Genomic DNA, 22,657 nt, shown 5'->3' on the forward strand with positions numbered 1-22,657 from the left:
ACCCCTTTCATTCTCAGACGTATGACAACAGATTTAAAAAAAATATGGCTTTCAGTCTGGAAAAGATTGCAAACTCCTGTTCTGGAGTTACTCATCAAGTTTATGAGCATTGTGTGGGCATGGAAGAATCTGTAGAATGTGTTAATTTACATGAACTGCAAGCTCGCTACTGTGAAAAAAGGATAAAATGTATTATTTATGTGTAAATCAACAAAAAGGCCTTTGGATGCATTGCTCTGCAATGTAGTTAAGGTTCCAGGAATTGGATAACCCTCTGAAGTCATTTTACTCATGGTTTCTCTCAGACTACCAAGAGGGAACCCACACGTACAGTGCTTTGAAAAAGATCTATGTGCATATGGAGGGGTAGTTTGCTGCCACTTCTGTGTCCATAAGGCTGATTAAGTCTGGAAGTAAACGATGGGTGTAATACATTAGCAAGAGACATGGCAATAAAGAGAAGTAGACAAAATTGCAAACCAAAGTTAAGGGTTATATCCACCTCAGTCTGTAGCAAACTCATCTAATGTGCATTCCAAACTCCATGTAGCCATCAGTGGAGTGGAAAGAGGTTATATGATATTTCACCCTTGTAGTATTTCCATGCATTTAGAATATCAGAGTTGGAAGGGACCTCAGGAGATCATCTAGTCCAACCCCCTGCTCAAAGCAGGGCCAATCCCCAGTTTTTGCCCCAGATCCCTAAATGGGCCCCTCAAGGATTGAACTCACAACCCTGGGTTTAGCAGGCCAATGCTCAAACTACTGAGCTATCCCTCCCCCCAAAGGGTTTGTATACCAGGCCTGACCTCCTTCCATAGGATATCAGGGCTGGAAGGGACCTCAGAAGGTCATCTAGTCCAACCCCCTGCTCAGAGCAGGACCAATCCCTGATTTTTGCCCTGATCCCTAAATGGCCCCCTCAAGGATTGAACTCACAACCCTGGGTTTAGCAGGCTGATGCTCAATCCACTGAGCTGTCCCTCCCCCCTAGGAGGTGCTATGTTTTGTTCATTTTATTATCATTTGAAGTTCTTAAGTCGTGCTATGCACAAAATTTATTCAGCTATCATTGAGCTATCATTGTCTCATTCTAGAGAGTTCCAGGTAGTTGTAGATTCAAGTTAACACTATTTGCACAGAGACTGGACAGCAATTGGTATTTGCAGAGTTCCCAGGATAAGCTGTGTAGTCTGCAGGCTAGCTCTGACTAAGCAGTGTTAGGAAAATTTTAACATGAAGCAGTTATGCCAACCGACAGCATTCCTTTGGACAAGGATTTGATTCTTTGATTTGATAATTATTTTTATTATTTGTTCAGTGTGCTGTGTGCTATATTGAACAGATATTAGAACACAGGCTGCCCCAAGGAGCTTACAGTCTAAGGCCCCAATCCTGTAAAGATTTATGCATGTTCTTAACTTTCAGCACGAGAGTAGTCCCACTGAGAGAAAGAGAAACATAGAAAACAAAGCACCATTCTTTCTTTCCCAGCTATCTTGCGCCACCCTAACTGATTGCTTTGTTAACCATTCCTAGTCTCTCACTGTAGTTTTGCATGCCAATGACTCCCGCCCCTTGCACCACAACAGGTTCGTAGTCCTTCTCAACTGTTATATCTATCCCTCTCTGCCTTCTAGAGAGCAGCTGCATATCACAGAGTAAAGACAAAAAGGACGTAAGCTAGTCAGAACTTTACACTAGTGGTGTTAGACAAAAGGGGGCTCCTCAGATTACTGTGGCAAGAGGGTCTGCTGGAATCTGCCTCTGTTGTGCCACGTGGCTCTGGACTCCCATTGCTTCCCTCACCTGCACTCTCCAATCCTAAAAGACATCCTTGTCTAACAATTCAGTGTAAAATGCCCTTGCTTTTTTGTTTTTTCAGATATCACCCTTAGATTGTGTCATACCTGGTTGCAAAGACCTTGAGTATATAGAGGAAGGAAAACAATGACTTGGAAATCCTACCCCTAGACCAAGGGTGGGCAAACTTTTTGGCCTGAGAGCGACATCGGGGTTGCGAAACTGTATGGAGGGCCAGGGTAGGGAAGGCTGTGCTTCCACAAAAAGCCTGGCCCTTCCCCCCCATCTGACCCCTCCCACTTCCCGTCCCCTCACTGCCCCCCCCCGGGACCCCAACCCCTATTCAACTCCCCCTGCTCCCTGTCCCCTGACTGCCCAGATCCCATCCACATCTCCGCCACTGACAGGTCCCCTGGCACTCCCATGCCTTTCCAACCTCCCTGTCCCCTGACTGACCCCCAGGACCCCCTGCCCCTTATGGAAACACCCCCACCCCCCCCGCTCCCTTACCAAGTCACTCAGAGTGGCAGGAGGTTGCTGCCCAGGAGGAGCAGCGGACCAGAGCGCTGGTGGTGCGGCAGGGCTGCGGGGGAGGGGGGATAGCGGGGGAGGGACCGGGGGCTAACCTCCCCGGCCGAGAGCTCAGGGGCCAGGCAGGACAGTCCTGCGGGCCATAGTTTGCCCACCTCTGCCCAAGACTTATTTTCCTGATAAGTCTTTTGCACCTGAAAAACATCAACTTGCAACACAAAAGCCCAAAGTGACTCTAACTAGACAACTTTCCACCACCATGGTGGTGGTGCTGCTTGGTGGGAATTGCAGTCTGCAGATGTCTCTTTGAGGAAGGTTTATACTGTAAACTGTACTGTTTATACTTAATTCAATACAGATAAATGTAAACTATTTTGGGGAAAAGTGGGAACTTTGGGAATTTTTTAAACCTTCCTTCTCAAATGGCTTCGCATGCCTTTGCTTGAGGTCTTCAGTTGGGAATAAAAATTGCTTTTGAGGCTGAGTAATGGGGAATACAAAGATTTGTACTGAAATGTGCACTGTGCCAGTGGCAGTCTGTTATAAATTATTTGCATAGTCATGGATCAGAATATGGGATAAACCCAGGTCATCATATTTGCTGCTATAAAAATGCATTTTGGATTTGAAAAACTCAGGTATTTAAATTGTAAAGTGTTTCATTGTTGAATTTATTATTAGCAGGTCGTCTCTGGTTTTTATCACAGAATCTTTCTTTTAATCTAAAAATGTGAGCTATAATGGATTCAGAATTTTTATATGAAATACATTGTCAGCTAAAAGACCTTTATTGATAACTAGGGTTCAGATGGTTCTTTATCTTCCATGGTCAATTCTTATGCTTGAGAGGCAAACCTCATTCCTCTGTGGCTCGTATGAGCTATCAGGTACAGGAGAGATGGGGCAAACGTTTTTACTTTATTCACACAATAAAACTTTGATGTGTTAATCAGAATCAGGCCACATTTAAAACAAACAAAAAAAAATCTAATGCTTCACTCCAGGAAGCATACACGTGGTTTTAAAACTGGCATGCTAGGAACAGCACAAAAGCACTGACCAATAATATTGGCATAGTGTACATTGCATATAAAACTGTAATATAAGTGAGGGGAGAGCGGCTGATCAAAATGATAAGTGTCAGAGTGTAAAACTTATAGGCAACAGAAGTTGGTGGCCAGACACGATATTGTGGTCTCAAGCCAGCGGTGATGGATAAGTTTATAGGACATTCTATTTGGGTATGTTTCTTAAGGCAGTTGCATTATTTTGCTTAGCAGAGGAGGGGGTTATATTGCTGACGTCTGCTTTCTTGACATAACTCTCTTGGCAACAGTTGTCTAATAAATGGAAATCCATTGCCAAAGTAGGTCTTCAATTAAATCAGAAATATGTAACCAGATTGAAGGAGCAGGCTAAGCAAAAGCAAACTAAACTTAAAGCAGTATTGTATCTGAAGGTGAAACTGAGCTGATTGAAATACACTACATTCCTCCTTATAGTCATTAACTCTGTTTTCTTCTTGCAAGGCAATTCCTGGGTTAAGTTTTAGCATTTAAAACAAACCCTAATAGCATATAATCCTCTCTCTGATTGGTACATGTGTTTACTAACAAATTTAAATATAGGGCACATGACATAGCAGCAGATTGAATTAGATGCTCTGTAGCTGAGCTGTGTGTGTGATTAAATAATAGTACGTTCCACAGCTTGAAACAGTGAATGTTAATGCCTCGCTTTCTAACCTTTTAATATGGTTGTTCAAAATTCAATAAAGAAATAATTTAAAAAGAAAGAGAGAGAATATTAACCTACAGAAATCTGCAGACTGCAATACCTAAGCAGAATGAGTTGAGTTGAAGGCCTATGGACAGATTCTGCTCTCAGTGATTCTGGTGTAATTCTGGAGTAACTTCACTGACTTCACTTTAACAGATTCTGAGAGAAATTTAAATGCAAGTCAGTGGAGTTACACCAGATTCATAGAGGTGTGGCGGAGCAGAATTTGACCCAGACTGTAACTTCTAATATGAAGTGTCTTGCAATTGCTTACTGTATGACGAAACCTTAAGGATAGGCTTTTGTGTGCTAATATAGTAAAGATTGACAGAGGCAGCATCAAACATTAGATTAGGTGGTCTGTCTTCACTGTAAGTAGGAGGGCCCTCCTGGCTAGGGGAATAACCTCTGCTAATATTGTGGAATATTTGGATACAAGTAGTTCCAGTGACCTATCACAATGATGAAGCAAAGTTTAAAATTACATTGGGTCCAAATGGATTGGGAATTACTACATAAAACCTGAAACTCAAACCCTAACTATTTGTTGTTCTCTAATTGGGTCAGATTTGGTCTGCAAACAGGCACTGTGCAGACAGTGACTTTTTGTTTTAGATTATTGTAAATTTTAAAATGCTATTCTGCAAAGAATGTAAAATATCTTACTTCAAGTATCTTCTTACAAGTATCACATAATAGTATTACAGTTGTCATTCTTGTAGGTAATCTTTTAAAACTTGGAACAAGTAGTATACTGTGGAGTTTAATTTTGTGGGGATGTATCCCCTGTTGGTCTCTTGACGAGTGCTGCCAGGGAGATGCGAATGCTTTGTATGGAGGGTTGCATAATAATACCATTGTACATTTATATAGCACTTTTCATCCCAAAAGATCCCAAGGCCTTTTACAGACTGTGGGCCAGATTGTTCGGTCTGGCTGAGCTGTGCAGAGTGCAAGGTAGAGGTGGCGCTGGGGGAGTGAAGCAAAGGTGGAACTAAACCACCACTGCGCCTCCCCAGTCCTGGGGCCATCTTCCTCCGGGCCAGTGCCTGGCATAAATTAGAGCAGTCCTGAGGCTGTTCTCATTTATGCTGGCTGCTCATTGTGCCAAAGGGACATGGGGGTCACCATGACGAAGGAATATTTTAGCCATACTCCCTTTTCAGTTGCCAAGGGCCAGAAGGGGAGACTAGCTAGGAGCTGCTACAGCAGCTTCATGGAATGGTTCAAAGCAGGTTGACTGGACCAAACAGTCCATCCTATGCATCTACAACACTGGAATCACGTTCCCAGTGTGTTACTAGTGCTTCTAGGGTTGAGCGTGGAAGCGAGGTAGTCATCTGGTGTATAGCAACTAATCCATTTTGCATTCCTAAATAAAAATCAGTTCTCCCCATCCATTAAGTAGTTTTGCATTCCCAAGTAAAATAATCCCTGAACTTTCGTACTACATCAGTTAATCAAATCTGCCAACTCTGCCTTCCAAACATCAAAACCAATTCTGATATGTACACCCCACATAATCTCCCAGTTAGTAAATTCTGGGCTCTTTCCTAGTTAATGAATTCTATGCTCTCCCCTCCCCTTCCAATTTCCCCTCCCCCTCCAGGGTTTTCTTCTGTCCTGCCCAGGTAAATGAAACTTCAGTCCCTATCTCTTTTTATAACGGGCTGTGCTTCTTCCACTGGTGCTTTCCTGAATGTGTGGGAGATTAGCACCACTGGCTACCTGGCTCCACTTGCCCAGTTAAAATTTCTGCTTGCCCTGAGTGTTTGAATAGGTGGGATTTTTAAGTGCTCTGCATAGGCAGTCTTGATAAGTGATACCTGAAGGGAAGAAGAAAGAATTTGGGTTTTGGGTTTAATAATTAGGAAATTTGGAAATGGAAATTGCTAAATTAAAATATAGCCATTTTTCTTTTTCATTCACAGGAAAGTAGTTAACAAAGAACTTTCTGGACAACCTATATTGGTGGAGGGAAAGGCAGGTATATGAATACCAACAAGCTTTTACAAAGAATGCGTGCCAGTAACTTAGAATATCTTTAGGGAAACTAAGTGGCTTTGGGGATAGCTATTCTATGTGTCTTCATAAATGTATATGTTAGTTTACAGTAGGTGAAGAATGTAAAATGGTGTGTAGAGGTTCGGTGCCTTTATTCTAGGGGTGGGGAGATTTTTTCTTCATTATGGCAAATCCCAAAGGCATGTGGCTTCCTTGATGTAGAGAACCATTTGGATTGACCTCTGGCAGGGTGCTTAAGGTGGTCCAGCTGTACATTCAGTTTACGTCCATGATTGATCATTTTATTGCGCCAGTGAAGCTTTTGGTGCACACCTGATCTCCGGATGTATAGTGACATTCTTTGGTATACGTAGATCAGAATTTGTTGGTCTTCCATTCTAATATGTCCATATCAAGAAAGTCACTGAAACCAAAGCAGTGCTGATGGAGGCAGTTGCTGGGTTCAACTTTGAATATCCTCAAATCTGATCTTGTCCCGCCACTTGATATGGCGGAGCCAATGAAGTCGATGAGAATTGAAAATGTCATTTTGATGTTTTTGAGTCTTCCTCCATACCCATGGTTCACTTCCATAGAATAGTTAGTAGATCTGTGATCCTATAGATCTGCAGCCTCATGGCAAATTCTGAAGGGCCCAAAGTGTGGCAGCAGATGCTGCTATCCAAGTATCCACATCTTCTGAGCATCTTCCAGTACTGTCTGTGATGCTATTCATGTATTTGACAGTTGCCATCTGCTCACTGTCCTATCCGGATAGGTTAATACTGAGTTGTTTGCAATCTGGGACTGGAGACTGCTAAATGAAAATGGCCAGGGACTTAGTTTTATCCAGATTAATAACCAGATCAATGTGCACTGCTTCTTGTCTGACCAGATCAGCCACCATCCACTGTGATTTACCAAAATGAGCTAACAAGACAATGCTTCAGTGGCTTTAAGCAATTCAGAATAGAAAGCCATCTGATAGCTTGATTGTAATAAAAGATGTTGGTTGAATTGGACTAATTTTGGCCTATTAACTGTCTGTCTTCAAAGTTGGCGGCACATTTTTGTTAGCAGAAGCCAGTGGTCAGTGTGAACTTCAGTACCAGTACCTCAGCATACTAATACTGTTGATCTCCAGTGAGGACATGATCGACAACAGCCCTAGGGAAACCATTGGGGCTGTATCAGGTCTGCTTGTGAAGAGTGAGTCAGGCATCACCATGACATGTGGCAGACTCAAATTTCAGTGGTCACTACCCATTCCTGTTTTTCTGCCTAATACCAAACTTCCAAAGAGTATTTGCTCACGTATCCTCCTTTCCTACCTGCGATTTGAAGTAACCCAGGGTCATATCTTTTTGTTAGTGTCATTACAGATTAACTGTAGCTGCTGGTTTAAAAAAATAATTTATCTGCAGCCACATCATTGGCCTTGCTGTTTGTGGGTCTACACACTGGGATGGAAGTAAGATGCCCACAGCTGGTATGGAATCAGATGCTGATAAGTTGCTCATTAATCTCTTGCCAACCCTTCAATGCTCATTGAGCATTAGGCAAGAATACAACCCATCAGCAACCTGGAGCAACCTGACACTCCAGCCTCGACAAAACATATGGTCCTTAACTTTCTTTTCACCATGTCATGGCCAGCACGCTTCAGATAAAGTGCAGATGTCCGTACTCCAGCTTTTCAACGGCTTGACAAGGGTGACAGCTTTAGTTGTTTTGGACGATGGTCGAACATTCCAGGCACTGATCTTGCATTTGCCTCCAAAACATAGGATATCAGAATGGCCTTTTTGCAAGGTTCCATTAGTCATTTTAAACTCAGTGGCAGGGGGGCATAGATCAGCGTTCATATTGCACTCCCCGTAGGTACCCGACCCAAGCCACGGAAACTAAGGATCCAACCAACAGACCAAATTTGGTGATGATTCCTTGTCATGTGCCACCTGAGGCATGTTGCGCATACACTAAGAAGAACCTCAGTGGCAGATAAACCCTTGATTGTTTTCGCTACAGGGAAAATTGACCAGATTGTCACAGGTGGCTGGCTTCAGTATAAACTGATCTCAGAGGGCAGGAGTAGGGAAAAGGCTTATCACAAAAAAAAAAAAAAATTTGCTAAAGCACAGAAGTAGAATGTCCATGCATTCTCCTCTTCTCTTCTCAAAAACTCTGAAGGAGACAGAGGAAGTTGGCACACAGTGCATTAATTAGAGGCTATTCCCAAGTAAGGGAGGTATAAGAGCAGCCTGTCCCTTTAAAAGCCAGAGGCCTGGGGCCAATCTGCTCTGTTCAGTTATCAGATCCAGCTGGGAAGAGGCTAGGTGTTTCCTCTAAAGGGCTAAAACAGCTCAGTTGAAGAGGGCTGCAGAAAGGAACTTTGGCTCCTGTGACTACCCCTGGAGCAGAGTGAAAGGCTCTTAAGTCCTAGCAGCCTCTACTAACAGCGCTTTTAGTGTTACTTTGGAGTTTTGTTTTAGCTTCTCAAAATGGTGTCCAGGAAGAAGGGCCTGAAAGGCTCTGGAGGATGGCAGTGAGTCCTTAATGGGTTGGGGAGACCAGCACCTCACACATGGTGGAGAGAGCAGGAAGGCGACTGGCCCCTGAGTGAGGTAGCAGCTAGTCTGAAGCCAGACCACCGAGGCAGTGTTTCATTAGTACAGGGTAAATCTGAATGCAGGTTAAGTTGAATAAGTGGAACTTTAATAAATCCTGAAGACTGCTCTGTCCAATTGGCTGCATTGCTTCCTGCCCATTCCTCATATTCTGTGTTTTCCTAGTGTTTCCTCAATAATACTCCCCCCCAGCCCCCCCAGGGAGCATGGATCCTCTGACTCCAGTTCTACTGATCATGATACAGGTGGTGCTGCAATAGGAGGAGGCACGACAGTCTGAAAGTTATGAGTGGGAGTAGGAGACAAAAGCTCTAGTACACTAGGGACATTTTCCAAAATTTTGCAACCATTACTAACACACTTCAGCTCCGCTGATGTTAGCAACATTTGGATGACTACTATAGATGGGTGACGGGCTGCTGCTGCTGATCTTAGCATCATGTTGTTGTAACCCTGATCTGAACAGGTCTAAGTGAGCTTTGACAAGACTTAGGATTCAGAAGAGAGAGTGATGGGTGTATAGGTAGAATTGAATGAAGAGATGCAGAATGGAGCAAAGTGGTGGGATACTCTTGACATAGAAGAGTTTGTGGAGGTGCTCAAATGCCATGGTGATGAATACAGTATAAAAAGCTAGCTAGCTGTAAGAAAAGATACAGGAGGAATTTTGTGCAGTCCGTTTTAGTATTCACAATAATCAGTGGTTCTACTGCTGATGTAATTCCACTGCTTTGTGATGCTGATGATTAGTGCAAAGCTAGAGATACTTTATGATTCAGGTCTAGTCTGTATGTGGCAGTGATGTGCTGCAAGATGGAAGAGGATCAGGGAGAGGATGTCTGAGTAGAATCCTATCTTTATTGCTTGAATTTAGCTGCACAGACTTTACATCTCTTCCTTAGGTTTTGCATTTATTTTAACTCTACTTCATGAGAGTGACTGGGGCTCAAAAACAGGTCTTCCATTTTAATCTTGAAATACCTTTTGACACTGACACTACAGTATATATAATAAATTAATGGAGCATTGCAGAAATTTTCATAATAAAAATGATTGCAGTAACCAGTTTTGCACACAACACCCCGCTCTCTTTTCCACCTCTCTTTTCATAATGCCTATGGATCACTTTTTTCTTTGCTTTTTCTGTTTTTTCTCCTACCCTAGTGCAGAAGCCTGAAAGCCTGTTTTATTGTTCGAGATGAGTGATTATATCTGATCAGTTTTTAGATATCTTACCAGCTGAAAAGTGTTGAAGTAATGTTCTGAAACATTCTGGAAGAAAGTCCAGAAATCTTTTTAAAAGGCCAAAGAATGAATAGCGGTGCATATATTATCAGGCTGTCTTAAATCAAATCATTACTGAGCTGCACTGACACATGCTGTTCATGAACGACTTTATACAGTCCTTTTAATCGGATGAATTGTCTTGTTGTGCAAAAACTGTTATTACATTGTGTGTGAAACCAACCGTGCTGCAGGGGGAAAAAATTAAATCGTCTGACTGAGAGGTCACTTGTGAATAGTAACACAAGATCTATTACCGTTATTAGGGGATTATGAGGCTCTAGAGGACATTCACTCTTTTATGGTTTTCAACTGCTGGAATGAAATATTTTAGTGGTAAATGACACCCTTCTGGGAAATTCATCTAACGATGCATTATCGCCTGTCTTTCGGAGGGGGAAAAAAGTGGGGGTGGAAGGGGGAAGATGACAAAAAGCAAAATATGTTCTCCTTATTCATCTAGAAACTATGTGTAAAAATCCATTGAACTTGATGTGGCTGTCTGAAAAGGGTCTTAAGTAATACTCGATGGCACTATTCTAAGTCTGCTGCTGTTAATACCAGAGAATGGCTTTGGGGGAATGGACATATTACAATACATTCTGTGGACAGAATCTTGGAGGGATGTTTGCTACAAGTTTATTAGGATGCTGAAGCACATGCAGTTTTATAGAGCATATGGACCAGATTCTCATAAGTGTTCAGAACCACATGGGCCAAATATTAAAAAACCCCACTCATGTGGGCACCCAAATGAAGTAACCAGATTTCCAGGAGTGCTCAGCATTCAGCAGCTCTCACTGTTCTCACTGGAAACTGCTCTGTGCTGAACTCTTTCGAAAACTGGCCATTTCATTTAGATGCCTACATGGGAAATGTTGGAGTGTGAACTCTGGAAAAGCTAGTCCTATGAATCCAGTGTTGTAAACTTTTGAAGTAAAACCTAGAAAACTCATTGCAGTTCCATTTGCTTTTTGTTTGCAGTGATGAGAGGATCTTACTCTTGCTAATACTGTATGATTAAGGTAGATGAATTCTCCCATGCAATCTGTATTTAGGTTAAGAAAGTGAGGCATGAATGAAGAGCCATTGATACGAGGTCAATGTTCTACAACCAGGTTGTTAAATTGAGAATTGGATTTTTTTAATTGTGGATCATAATCCTTGTAAAGTGTTGTTTTGTTTGGGTATAGTTTTTTTTTATTGTGCTAATCTCAGGAGAATTTTATTAGCAGCTGTAGCAGAGGAGCTGTTTGGGGAAAAAATCCATTAAAAAATTCAGATAGGGAGAAAGGAAAGGGGGAATGATGGATTCTGTTTCCCCCCCTACTCCCTCCAGTCAATCAAAGCATCTGCTTTTAAAGAGGCTAATTGTTTTGTAGCTTAAAAATAAATCACCAAATTGCAGAGAACGTGTGAATGTGCACATAAATCCTGTTGGTTTGGGGAATAGCAGCTTTTGCTACAGTTAGATCTTTGTGTAGCATATTTAAGCTTCTTATTAAAAGAGGTTCTGTTGGGATACTTGAACATCTTTTTCAAACAGAATAATTAAAACAAACCCAAAATAAACAAACATAACAAAACCCTGGAAACCCTTGTTGGGGTGCTAATGAGAGGCTTGACCCAACTGCTCCATCTTTGGGGATGATGAGGGATGTAAAATGCACTGTTGCTAGGCAACACATTTGTCGCCTTCTGAGCATGTTCATATGCACTAAGAGCTAATGAATCTTCATGTTGGCTTTTTGAAACTGTTCAACAACTGATGAAGAGTTAATATTTATTTATCTTTGACGGTTACCCAGGCCATTCTTGTTTATCCATTAAATTAGGGGAGAGGGGTTGTGATACTAAAGCATTTTGTTTTTCTAAACTCTCAATGTATAGTGAAGTTGTTTTTTAACTGTAAAAAGTTCGAAAGGAAATACCAATAGAGGATTGTGTAACTGATACTAGCAAGTGCTTAATGTTTCTCATAGAGCTTCAGACAATATTTCAACAGCTACTAACAAAAAAAATCATTTACTGTGGGGGATAATAATTGTTACAGAACACCAGGCAGTCTTCTCGAATTCAGATCACACAGATAATGAGCTGATATTGAACACAGCAGATAATGAGGTAATACAGACCCTCGATCTCAAAGTCAGCTTCTCCTAGCCACTGCAGAGTGAGGATGGGACTGAGGAAATGTCCGTTCTGAATTTCCTTTTTTCAGTTTTTCATAGCTTTCCCAAACAAATCCCTTTGTGGCTGAAATTGTCCAGGCCTGGTGTCATCCCAAAGATTTATTTTCACAAACACTTTCTGTGGCACGCCTGCAGAGTCAATAGATGAAATCCTGGCCCCACTGAAGTCAAAGGGAGTTTTGCCACTAATGTCAGTGAAGGCAGGATTTCACTCTCAGCTCTGCAGGACTGCAATTTTTATCAAATCAAGGAGCTTTCAAGCTCTGTTGTCACAGCTAGTGGATCTTGTAAACTCTCAAGGGCCACGGGACTTAGGATCTTTCTCTCTAATTTTTTTCTTCTTTACATAACAGGATAATTAAATGCAAAAAAGTCTAGTTTTGATGGAATTTTCTGGTTACAAAATTAAACTGTCAAAAGTCAAGACATTCCAAAAAGTTAACACTGGAAATGTAACTCATCCACACTGTGTATGTATATAATGTCCCTTCTTCCTCATTTCCTTGCTACATGTAATCTTTAGATTATCACATATGTGAAAAGGATAGGATATGTGTTGTGACCCAATTAATAATGTGGAAGCAGTCTAATTTCTAGAGAAACCTATTTTTCCTTGCTTGTTTTTTCTTATAATTGAGGTAGTAATACATTTGCTGCTTTTAATTGATCATAAAGCTAAAACATCTTAAGACCAAAAAGAAACGAAGGGGTGGAGGAGAGGCATGATTGGCTTAAAGAATGCTGCATTTTTAAGCAGTGATATACACTAGTCATTAATTTCACCTAAGAGGGCCAAAACTATGAAAAGTCATTGTTAGAAAGCCAGACAAACTTTTTGACTTTGAAGAATTTTTCAGTCCCCCCCTCCAAAAAAAAAAAAAAGATACGTAGATTGTCTGATCACTAGAAGTGAATATCTTATTATTATTGTCTAGAAAACAGGATCTGTAAGTGTAAGGTGATAAGAGATAAACGGTCCTATTAGAGTGAGGCTTAGTTTATAAACTTCATTTTTCATAGAATCATAGAAATGTAGGACTGGAAGGGACCTCAAGAGTTTATCTAATTCAGCCCCCTGCACTGAAATGGGACCAAGTATATTTAGTATACCACGACAGGTGTTTGTTGAACCCTTTTTTTAAAAAACCTGCAATAACAGGGATTCCACAACCTCTCTTGGAAACATATTTCAGTGCTTAGCTAGACTTAGAAAGTTTTTCCTAATATCTAACTTAAATCTCCCGTGCTGCAGATTAAGGCCATTATTTCTTGTCTTACCTTCCATGGACATGGGGAACAATTGATCACTGTCATCTATGGAACAGCCCTTAATATATTTGAGGACTTATCAGGTCTCCTCTGCTCCCTCAGTCTTCCTTTCTCAAGACTAAACATGCCCAGTTTTTTAAACCTTTCCTCACAGGTCAGGTTTTCTTTGATCATTTTTGTAGTTCTGCTCTGGACTCTCTCCGGTTTGTTCAAATCTTCCGTAAAGTGTGTTGCCCAAAACTGGACACACTGTTCCAGCTGAGGCCTCACCAGTTCAAGTAGAGTGGGAGAGTTACCTCCCATGTCTTGCATATGACAGTCTTGTTAAAAAAAAAAAAAACAAAAAACAGAATCATATTAGCCTTTTTTGCAACTACATCACTTTGTCTCATATTTAATTTGTTGATCCATTATAAACCTCAGATCCTTTTCAGCTGTACTACTGCCTAGTCAAGTATTCCCCATTTAATATATGTGCATTTGATTTTTCCTTCTTACGTGTAGTGCTTTGCACTTGCCTTTCTTGAATTTCATCTTGACAATTTCAGACCAATTCTCCAATTTGTCAGGGTTGTTTTGAGTTCTAATTCTGTACTCCAAAATGCTAGCAAATCCTCTGACCTTAATGTCTTGCTAATTGAGTAAGCACATTGTTTACTCTATTATCCACGTTAATGAAAATATTGAATGGTATCAGACCAAGAACAGACTTCTGTGGGACCCCATTAGATATGTCCTCCCAATTTGACAGCAAACCATTGATAAATACTCTGAGTGTGGTTTTTCAACCAATTATGTGATCTTGGAACTGTTAACAGTTATTTTCGACAACTCATGGAGGATGGTGAAATCCCAGAGGACTGAAGAAGGTTCAGGTTTTCTTGTTTTCACACTCCTAATTTTTTCTTACCTTAAGTTTTGTATTAATAAACTCTGAAAGCTGTTATGCTAAGAGAGAACCCTTTATCCAGATAAGTAAAATTTTAGTTCTCAATTTTTTGCCAGTAAAAAGACTATTTTAAGAAATGCTGAGAAAATGAATGAATGGAAGTATGAGTGATGTAAGAAATAATAACGATCTTAGTAGGTCATTGATCACATCCAAAATTTGTAGTGGTTTAGAGGAATTGTTCCATCTGTATCCCCACAGAGAAGGGGGGCCAAAACTGCACCCGTGGAGTGATCTCTTGTTGTTCACATGATCTTCACATTTTTGGAGTATGTGTGTTGCAGTTTGGTGAGATATATTGTTACACGTCTGCCAGTAAGAGAGAGAGAGAGGACTTACTAGGCTGGCCAAAGGTCAAGCTTGTTCACTCTCAATCTGGATTGGACTGTGAGATTTGTGGTCCCCTGATTTTCTCAGAAGGCTTCTAGGAGTGAACTGGATTACAACCTTAAAGATCCAGGTAAATATGTAAGAAGGTGCAATTCTTCCAGGGCACCACAATACCAAGAAGGGCTTCTGCCTCTCCTTCCCCTAGGAAGGAGGAGACCAAGACTACAATAGAGCTATCCTGTTCTCAAAGTAACCGTTTCCCCCCTCTTTTTTTGGGTAATCTATCTGGCAGGGATGCCTGATTTTTTTTCCCCCTCTAACACTTTGTGTGTGTGTGTGAGAGAGAGAGAGAGGGTGTGTGTGTATGTGTGTGCACGCGCGCGCTTGTGAGTGTTTAAGAAATAGCGCAGGCTTGTTCAAGTTTTGAGTAAATACTATCCTAAATCACTTTGTGTCACCATGGGTTATAAAAGAATGTTTCCAGAAACTACTCTGTCCTAAAAAGGAATGTTAGATGTGGTTAGTCACTCTGTATCGCAGTTACTAGATACATTGGGGAGGGAGGGGAAGTTAATCCTAGATGTCACCTTGTAATAGCGACCTTGAAGGAGTTTAAGTACTGCTTTATAAGGCTGAGAAGTAGACTTTGCCTCCTTAGGTGTTCAGGTTTAATATGTGTAGGAATTGATTACATGTTATGTTAACGTCATGATTTAAATCTTGATTGGGGTCATCCAATGATTTAGTCAGTTGCTGATTTTATTCCATATTGTCAGCTTGATTTGTTAACTCAATTCCAGTTGTTATAGTTGTACTGTTTTATCCTTAATTAGTTAGTAAGATATGTAATAGTTAGTTTTAGCTAGAATATTAATTGATTTTAAGTCTGTCTTTTCATTAATTTGTAATAAAACCAATAAAAATCATACAGCTGGGTTTTCTTTCAAAATTACAACAAGGGTCACAAAACTCTTCCCAAGGTCCTGGGTTATTTAGCTGCCTACAAGCTACTTAGGTCTATCCCTAAATTAGTACTTATGTCTCTCACAACAACCATATTTTCATAATAAAAAGTTGGGACACTTGCAGCAACGTGTTATAAGGTTGTGAACTAATCATATAAAAAGACAAAAGTGCACTTTAAAAATTATATATGTATGCATGTATGCAAGTGCTGGTGTTACTACCTCCAGTCTCTGACTCAGCGGTGGCTCATGCATATTTCTTTATTTTGAACAAAAGAACAGCTTTGATAATATCTGCTCATTTGACTTTTCTCTCCAAATTTTGTTCATTACACTGAACAGTTGTTCCATGGGACTTTCTATTCCTGCTATACATGGAGCAAGTTCTGATCACTATAATATGATGCCTTGAACAAACATTTTGTAATTTCAAAACCAAAATCAGGGTGTTTCATGATGATATGAGAAGCCAGGACTATATTGGTAAAGTTGGGATTTATAGTCCCCTTATATAAGAAGTAATGAGTATTTCATGTATGAATTAGAAGTGAAATAAATTTGTTTGATGCCTTGGTCTTAATCTGCAAAGCTATCAAGGGATCAGGACTGTACTACATCAGATTCCATTTATGACTCTTCTGGGCAGCTGCACTCTTCCAGATCAGTGCAGCTAACTAGGTCAAAGTTTTCTGAGTACTGGAGATAGAGCATTTTTGATTAAGGACTCAACTTTTGGAATGAATATCAAATGAAACCAAAGTCTTGCTGTTTATGGAGTGCACTACAAGGCTCATTGATTTTTCAAAGCCTTTCATCTGTAACTGTTAGGGACTGGCACGTGTGCGTCTGTGCCTAATGCTTGGTGTGGGAGTCAGGCCTAGTACTCTCAGCAGATGTCAGGAACCCCCACTCAGAAGCCAGGTGCCAAAGCCAGGGATCAAAAGTCAGGAATCTCAACTGGGTTACCTGGAGTGAGACAAGGCAGGAACACAGGGTGGGACCAATGCTGGGAATGAGCAGGTGCAGGAGCTATCGCAGCAGCGGGCGAATGCTTTGAGCAGCCAGTGCCCTGCTGCTGATTTTAAGAGAAGAGCTGCTAATTCTCTCAACCAGTCAGGCATCTTGGCCAATCAAGAGGCTGAAACGGGGTCCAACGGCACTTGTTAGACTGCCTGGGGTTAAGCTAGCAGATATGCAGGCTAGAAGTTAGTCCTTACTTCTGACCATAACATAATGGGGTTATTAATATAGGGAGGGGAGGAAAAAACCCTAGAAGAACACCTAAGAAAGGCAAAGAGCTGAATCCACTTTGAAGTCTGCCATGGAGAGGAGTTTGCAGATCTAAATTATCTGTTCAGAACCCAGATGCTATGGTGATAAGCATGATAGTAATAACTTAGATAAATAAATAGTCGCATTGAAACGTTTTAAAAAGCATTAAACATTTCAATTGATATCTTTTGTAATTGCTAGTTTTATAAATCCTCTGTTTTGGGCTTCATCATCGTCACGGGAATTCCCAAAGTGATGTAGCCTCCTTGCAGATTATGCACCACCCAGATCAATCTCTAGTTAGATCTTCAAGGGGGTCTAGCTGGATATTCAAGCTTTTGGAGACCACATGATTGCCAGCCATCTAGCAGCAAACATGTTTCACACTTCATTGGTCTTCCATCCTAATATATGTCTATACCAGGAACACCACTGAAACTGAACCAGTGATGATGGAGGCAGTTGTTGGGTTATGTTTCAATTAACCTCATTTCTGATCTTCTCCTGCCATTTGATATGGAGCAGCTGATGAAGACAAGAATCAAAAATGTCACTGTGGTGCACTTCAGTTTTCCTCAACACTCATGTTTCACTGACTTACAGTAGAGTTGGTATAACTGTGTGGGTCTATGGATCCACAGCTTTGTAGCAAGCTTATTGTCACGACATCCCCACTGTAGCTGCTGAAGGGCCCAAAACACAACAACTGCTGCTATACAAGTGTCCACATCTTTCAGGCATCCTCCAGCCTGTGATGCTACCCCATTATTTGACAGTTGCCATCTGCTCGATGTCCCATCCAGACAGGTTAATACTGAGTTGGTTGTAATCTGGAGCTGGAGGCTGCTTGGTGGCAGGGACTTAGTTTTATCTGGATTGTAATGGACCCTTGCTCTCCCGCTCGGAGGGAGGCCACTCATTCAGGTTTCCTTCGGGCTTGTCTGGCCAAGACAGGAAGCTGCAGAACAGTCTAGGGCCCTTGTCTCCCCACCAGCTACAGGGGGCTGGCTTCGGCCAGGCAGGGCTCTGGCCCCTAGCAAGGCAATCACAGTCTATGGAGCTGGTGCAGGCCTGGGCTTGAGGAGGCTCAGACTGCCAGCAAACAAACAGTCTCAAGGCTGGCTTTAGCCTGGGTGGGGCTCAGGCAGCCAGCAAAGCAACAGTCTATAAGGGAGCTGGTAGGGGAGGCTCTTTCTTCAGAGCGGGAGCTTCTCTGCACAGTGTAGGGAGTTGGCCACCCCAGGGTAAGGTGGCAGGGGGAAGCGGGCCCACCCTACTCCACCATGTCCCAGACCAGGGCCCTGGCAGAAGCAGGATTGGCTGCTCCTGTATCAGTGGGGATACAGTCGCAACACGCCGACTGAGCCACACCTGGCTCCGCAACTAGCTGCTCCATGGCTGCCCTGGGCCACTTCCTGCTTCTCCGGGGTTTGGTACCTCTCACTTCCAGCGCTCCTTGGGTTCCTTGTGGTACACCGCGGCCACTCCTCATCGGGGTCTCCCACTTCTGTGGCTATGGGACAGCCGGGTGTAAGTTCCCCTCCTGGGCACGGCAGTACAGCAGGAGTGTCCTCCTCTGGGGATTCTGCCCCAACTGTGCTACATGGCCTTCCTCTTATACTTCTGGCCCTGCCCCAGCACTTCTGGCGAGGGGGACAGGGCAGGCTAGGCCCTGCCCAGCAAGGGGAGTGTAGTGGGCCCTCCCTCTCCCCCTCGGAGGGAGGCCACTCAGCCTCACTACATGGATTAATAACCAGACTGACGTGCTGTTTCTTGCCCAGTCAGATCAGCCACAGTGATTCACCAGCTGAGATAACAAGCCATCTAACGGCATCTCTTAATGTATCCACACCTCTAATTTTGTATATGTAGTAGGTCCTATATTGTTTTAAAGGGTTGCAGCCAGGAAGTTGTAAACTAATCCATGACCACATTGCTATTCTATTTGCAATTATTTAGTAGGTTCATCTGTGTCTTAAAATTTAAAAGTAAAATTTAATATTTAAACATTTGGGTAAAAATTAACCTAAAGTACCAGATTTTCAAGATATAGCCCATACAGAGTCTTGTTTACAGAAGAAATTATCATGCATGTTAAATGGGAGGATGTGAAAATGGAGCCTAAAGAATTAGTTTGTCCCAAATCAACACAGTTCAAGCTTGATATCTGCCTGACTTCCTCCCTCCGCCTGTTCCTTTTTCCTTTCTGGCTTCATTCTTCTCTGCCATCCTCTTCATAAATTAAAATATTTTTTTATTAAAAACACAATTCCTACAAAAATGAAGAGCTCTCCAGTTTCTTTATTAATTCTACAGAAGATTGAAAGCACAGAACAAGGAGCAAGGAAAAAAGGACACTTTCAGATTGACATAGCAATCAGAAAGAGAACTGTGTACTATGAAACTTGCATTAAAAATGCCCCTTTGGGTGAAATTCTACTCTTAACGTGCATTTTCTTAAATTCTCAGACTCCTTTATAGTTTCTGCTACATGATAGCATCACAAACCCTTTGTTACATTCACAGCAGAGCTATTGTTATCTCTTAACTTATCTAAGAGTTGCTTTCTTTATTGGTGGTGGGTCATCTTCTTGAAAAGTAGGGGGACAGAAATAATAGTAAAAACTTTGTGAGAGAAAAATCTTAACAAAAGGGACTATTTTTGCTAAGGGATTCCAAATAACTAATTTGAAAGCCTATAAGAGATGTTTTTAAATTTAAATTAATTTTATAAATATTAAGTCTCGGCCCCCAGATGAAAAATTTGGAGCTGGCTTTAAAATTCTTTAAAAATTGCGGAAGTACAGATCTGTGGCTTGGTTTGATCCATTTATAAAGACAGTGGCAATTTGCAAAACAAATTGCTGGATTTTTGGTTTGGGACCATCTCTGATAATACATAGATATTTGCAACCTGAAGATTATAAAATCCCAGCGCTCACTAGAGAATCTTTCTCCCATTACAAGATCAATGGCTTTCATTTGCTGGGACGGATCTTTTGTATGCTGTGAGATTTTATCATGTTGTGGAACACTGTGGGATGTAGATAGGCACCAGGAGAAAACTACTGCAGTATTCTGCAGTCATAGTACAGAACACTACATCTTGAATGCATAAAGTGTTGGCCAAACCATACTGAATTTTTTTCAGAGAGGTTTGGGATCTGTTTGACTTACCACTACTTTGAGGGATTTAGGATTAGGGCTGCTCTGTCTTTTATCTGAGCCTATTTACCCATTGCTAATAAGTATAGGTTTTGGTTTCAGGTTATCCTCATGTTTCCGGACAACAAAATTGTCCAATCTTGGGTTCATTGAAAAAGTTCTGAGGTTACAGTAATTTTAGGTAAAAGAGAAAATTTGGAACAGTGATCCACTCAAGAAGCAAATACTAAGACCGAAATGGAGAGCTCTGTGTACTCCAGTGACAGTATAATGAAAATAATTGCTTAAAATCCAAAAGACTTGGAAATAATCAAATCCACATATTACAAAATACTGAATTTCCTAACGTGCCTTATTGCTCAAGGAGAATGATGGGATCCCCTGATGCAGGTTGTTTCATGAAAGGCTAACTCCTGTGGTTAAATATAAGACAGTATTTTATCTGATATCTGAAGGAAAGGGGAACTTAGGGTTAAGTAACATTCCTTTTTCTTCATTGTCACTTAGTGGGGGCAATACTTAGAAGAATGCTACCAGACATTTAAAAATGCAGTAAATCATGTTGTAAACTCATATATGCTGAGAGTTGTGATACAGGGTCATGGGTCATGAGAATTCTGGTAGAATGACAGAATCAAATTTCAGTTTTTTCTTCATTGACATGGTATGTGGATTTTTCTGATGTATCTTCTGTTTCTTTCAATGGAAGTTTGGAATGAAAGTTTCAAACTAAAATCAATTTGTTATTCAAGCTAGATAAAGAGAAATTGAGAACTTTTCAATGGGTTCCACTAAATCTGTGCACTCAAGAGGTTGAGGCCATTTTATTGTAAGCAAACAATGAGAAGACTTTAAATTTTTACTTGTGCCCAACAAGACTGAAAATTTGTGTTAATTGTTATGAAAACAATGAAATATAAACTGGTGACCCTTAAGCTTGCTAATTTTGATTTAAATAAATTGCTACCCTCACCTCCGTATTTTCAGTATTCCGTATACTTCTACGTTCTGAATATGAAGAATATTTTAAATACTCTAAGGCCTCAGCAAGTTTTCAAGACTGACCTGTGTGAAGTGTTGTACTATGCGGTATAACAAAGGTTATGCTTTCAACTAAGCTTTGCTTCTGGAAGTGAGGTGGTGTAGCTGAGGAGCATTCTTGTCCAATGGTTAGATCATGAGACTGGGAATTGAAATTTGGCTTTAGTTCTTGCTGCTTTCTTGCCATGTGACCGTGAGCATATAATTTAACCTCTCAGTGATTCAATTTCCCCATCCGTAAAATGAGGCTAATCTACTACTTATTAACTCATCAACCTGTGTAAGTCTTTTTAAGATCTATGGATGAAAATGGCTGTGTAAGAGTTGCTTGTGATTCTTACTGTTTTTATTAGCCTAACATTTATTGCCAGTAGTTTGATTTTTTTTCCCCATTAAGTCAGCTGAGGGTACAGGACTTGTAGGTTCCAAGAGGGCAACTAAAAAAAGCTCTAAATGAATCCTATGAAGAGTCAGTTTTTCAATTCCACTCCCCTTATTTTAATGCAAGAAGAGTGTTGGGGTGCATGTTCACTCGGATTTATTTTTGGTCTTTACATAGTCTGTTAACCATGTCATAACAATTGGCTTCTTTAATACAAGTGGTGTTTGTATGTATTACATGTTCTCCATTTATTTTAGGTCCCAAATCTAATCCCAGTTCTGATGTTTAAGTTGGGAAGGCCACTGGAGCCTTTTTTGTACCGGGATATTTTATATACTTTGCCTTCTCTGGGTGTACACAAGGTCAGTATGAATAGAAATCATACTTCATCCAAAAATGATTTTTAATAAAGGGAATATTGTATTAGTAAGTAACTAGTTACATTGAATGAGTGAATGTAGACATGGATATGCATAACTTGCTTAAAATTATAAGTGATTTGTGAGTTTCTCCATAACTTGTTACTTAATATTTATGATGGGAATATGACAACTAATTTTAAGGGATGAATTATGTATTGTGCTTTAACTATCTATAGTGTATTTGTGTATATCATGAAAATGTTCTTTAGGATCATTATGCACCCAAATCTGTTAGAAAATGACTCCCCATTTCTTTTTGATTCTGACGTGGCCTTTGAGATATTTGACACAAATGAAGCATCTCCTTGTTCATGGATATTAAAATAACAAATGCATGTGGTGAAAAATCTCTTTCAGGTCTGCATCGCTCAGATTCTGCATGTGATACAGGTGCTGGGGAGCACGCCAAAGCTTAGACCTATTACTTTACGCTTGATGACGTCCTTATGGGAGAAACAGGTTAGAAAAAAGTTGTGCAGTCTGTAATGTTTTGGAAATCATCCATACCAATAAAGGGTTCTTTCACTGTCTGCCTTATAAGTTTGGGTGCTTAATGCCATGCTGCTATGGCTCAGAGCCTTGACACCAGTAGCCAGCCTGTAAACATAAAGGTCTCACCCTGGCTTCCGCCAGCCTAGTTAT

The 22,657-nt window shown here is 40.9% G+C and overlaps 1 protein-coding gene across 3 annotated transcripts in view; it reads left to right on the forward strand.

The window, feature by feature from the left end:
• FOCAD (focadhesin) overlaps nt 1-22,657 on the forward strand; it is a 201,064-nt gene that overhangs the window by 69,683 nt on the left and 108,724 nt on the right. For all 3 annotated transcript variants that reach the window (XM_074953460.1, XM_074953459.1, XM_074953461.1), the window contains exons 12-13: nt 21,851-21,955; nt 22,373-22,474. In XM_074953460.1, coding sequence (XP_074809561.1) covers nt 21,851-21,955; nt 22,373-22,474 — 207 coding nt within the window. The remainder of the gene's footprint in view (nt 1-21,850; nt 21,956-22,372; nt 22,475-22,657) is intronic.

This window comes from Natator depressus, chromosome 5, assembly GCF_965152275.1.
Source record: "Natator depressus isolate rNatDep1 chromosome 5, rNatDep2.hap1, whole genome shotgun sequence".
Taxonomy (NCBI): domain Eukaryota; kingdom Metazoa; phylum Chordata; order Testudines; family Cheloniidae; genus Natator; species Natator depressus.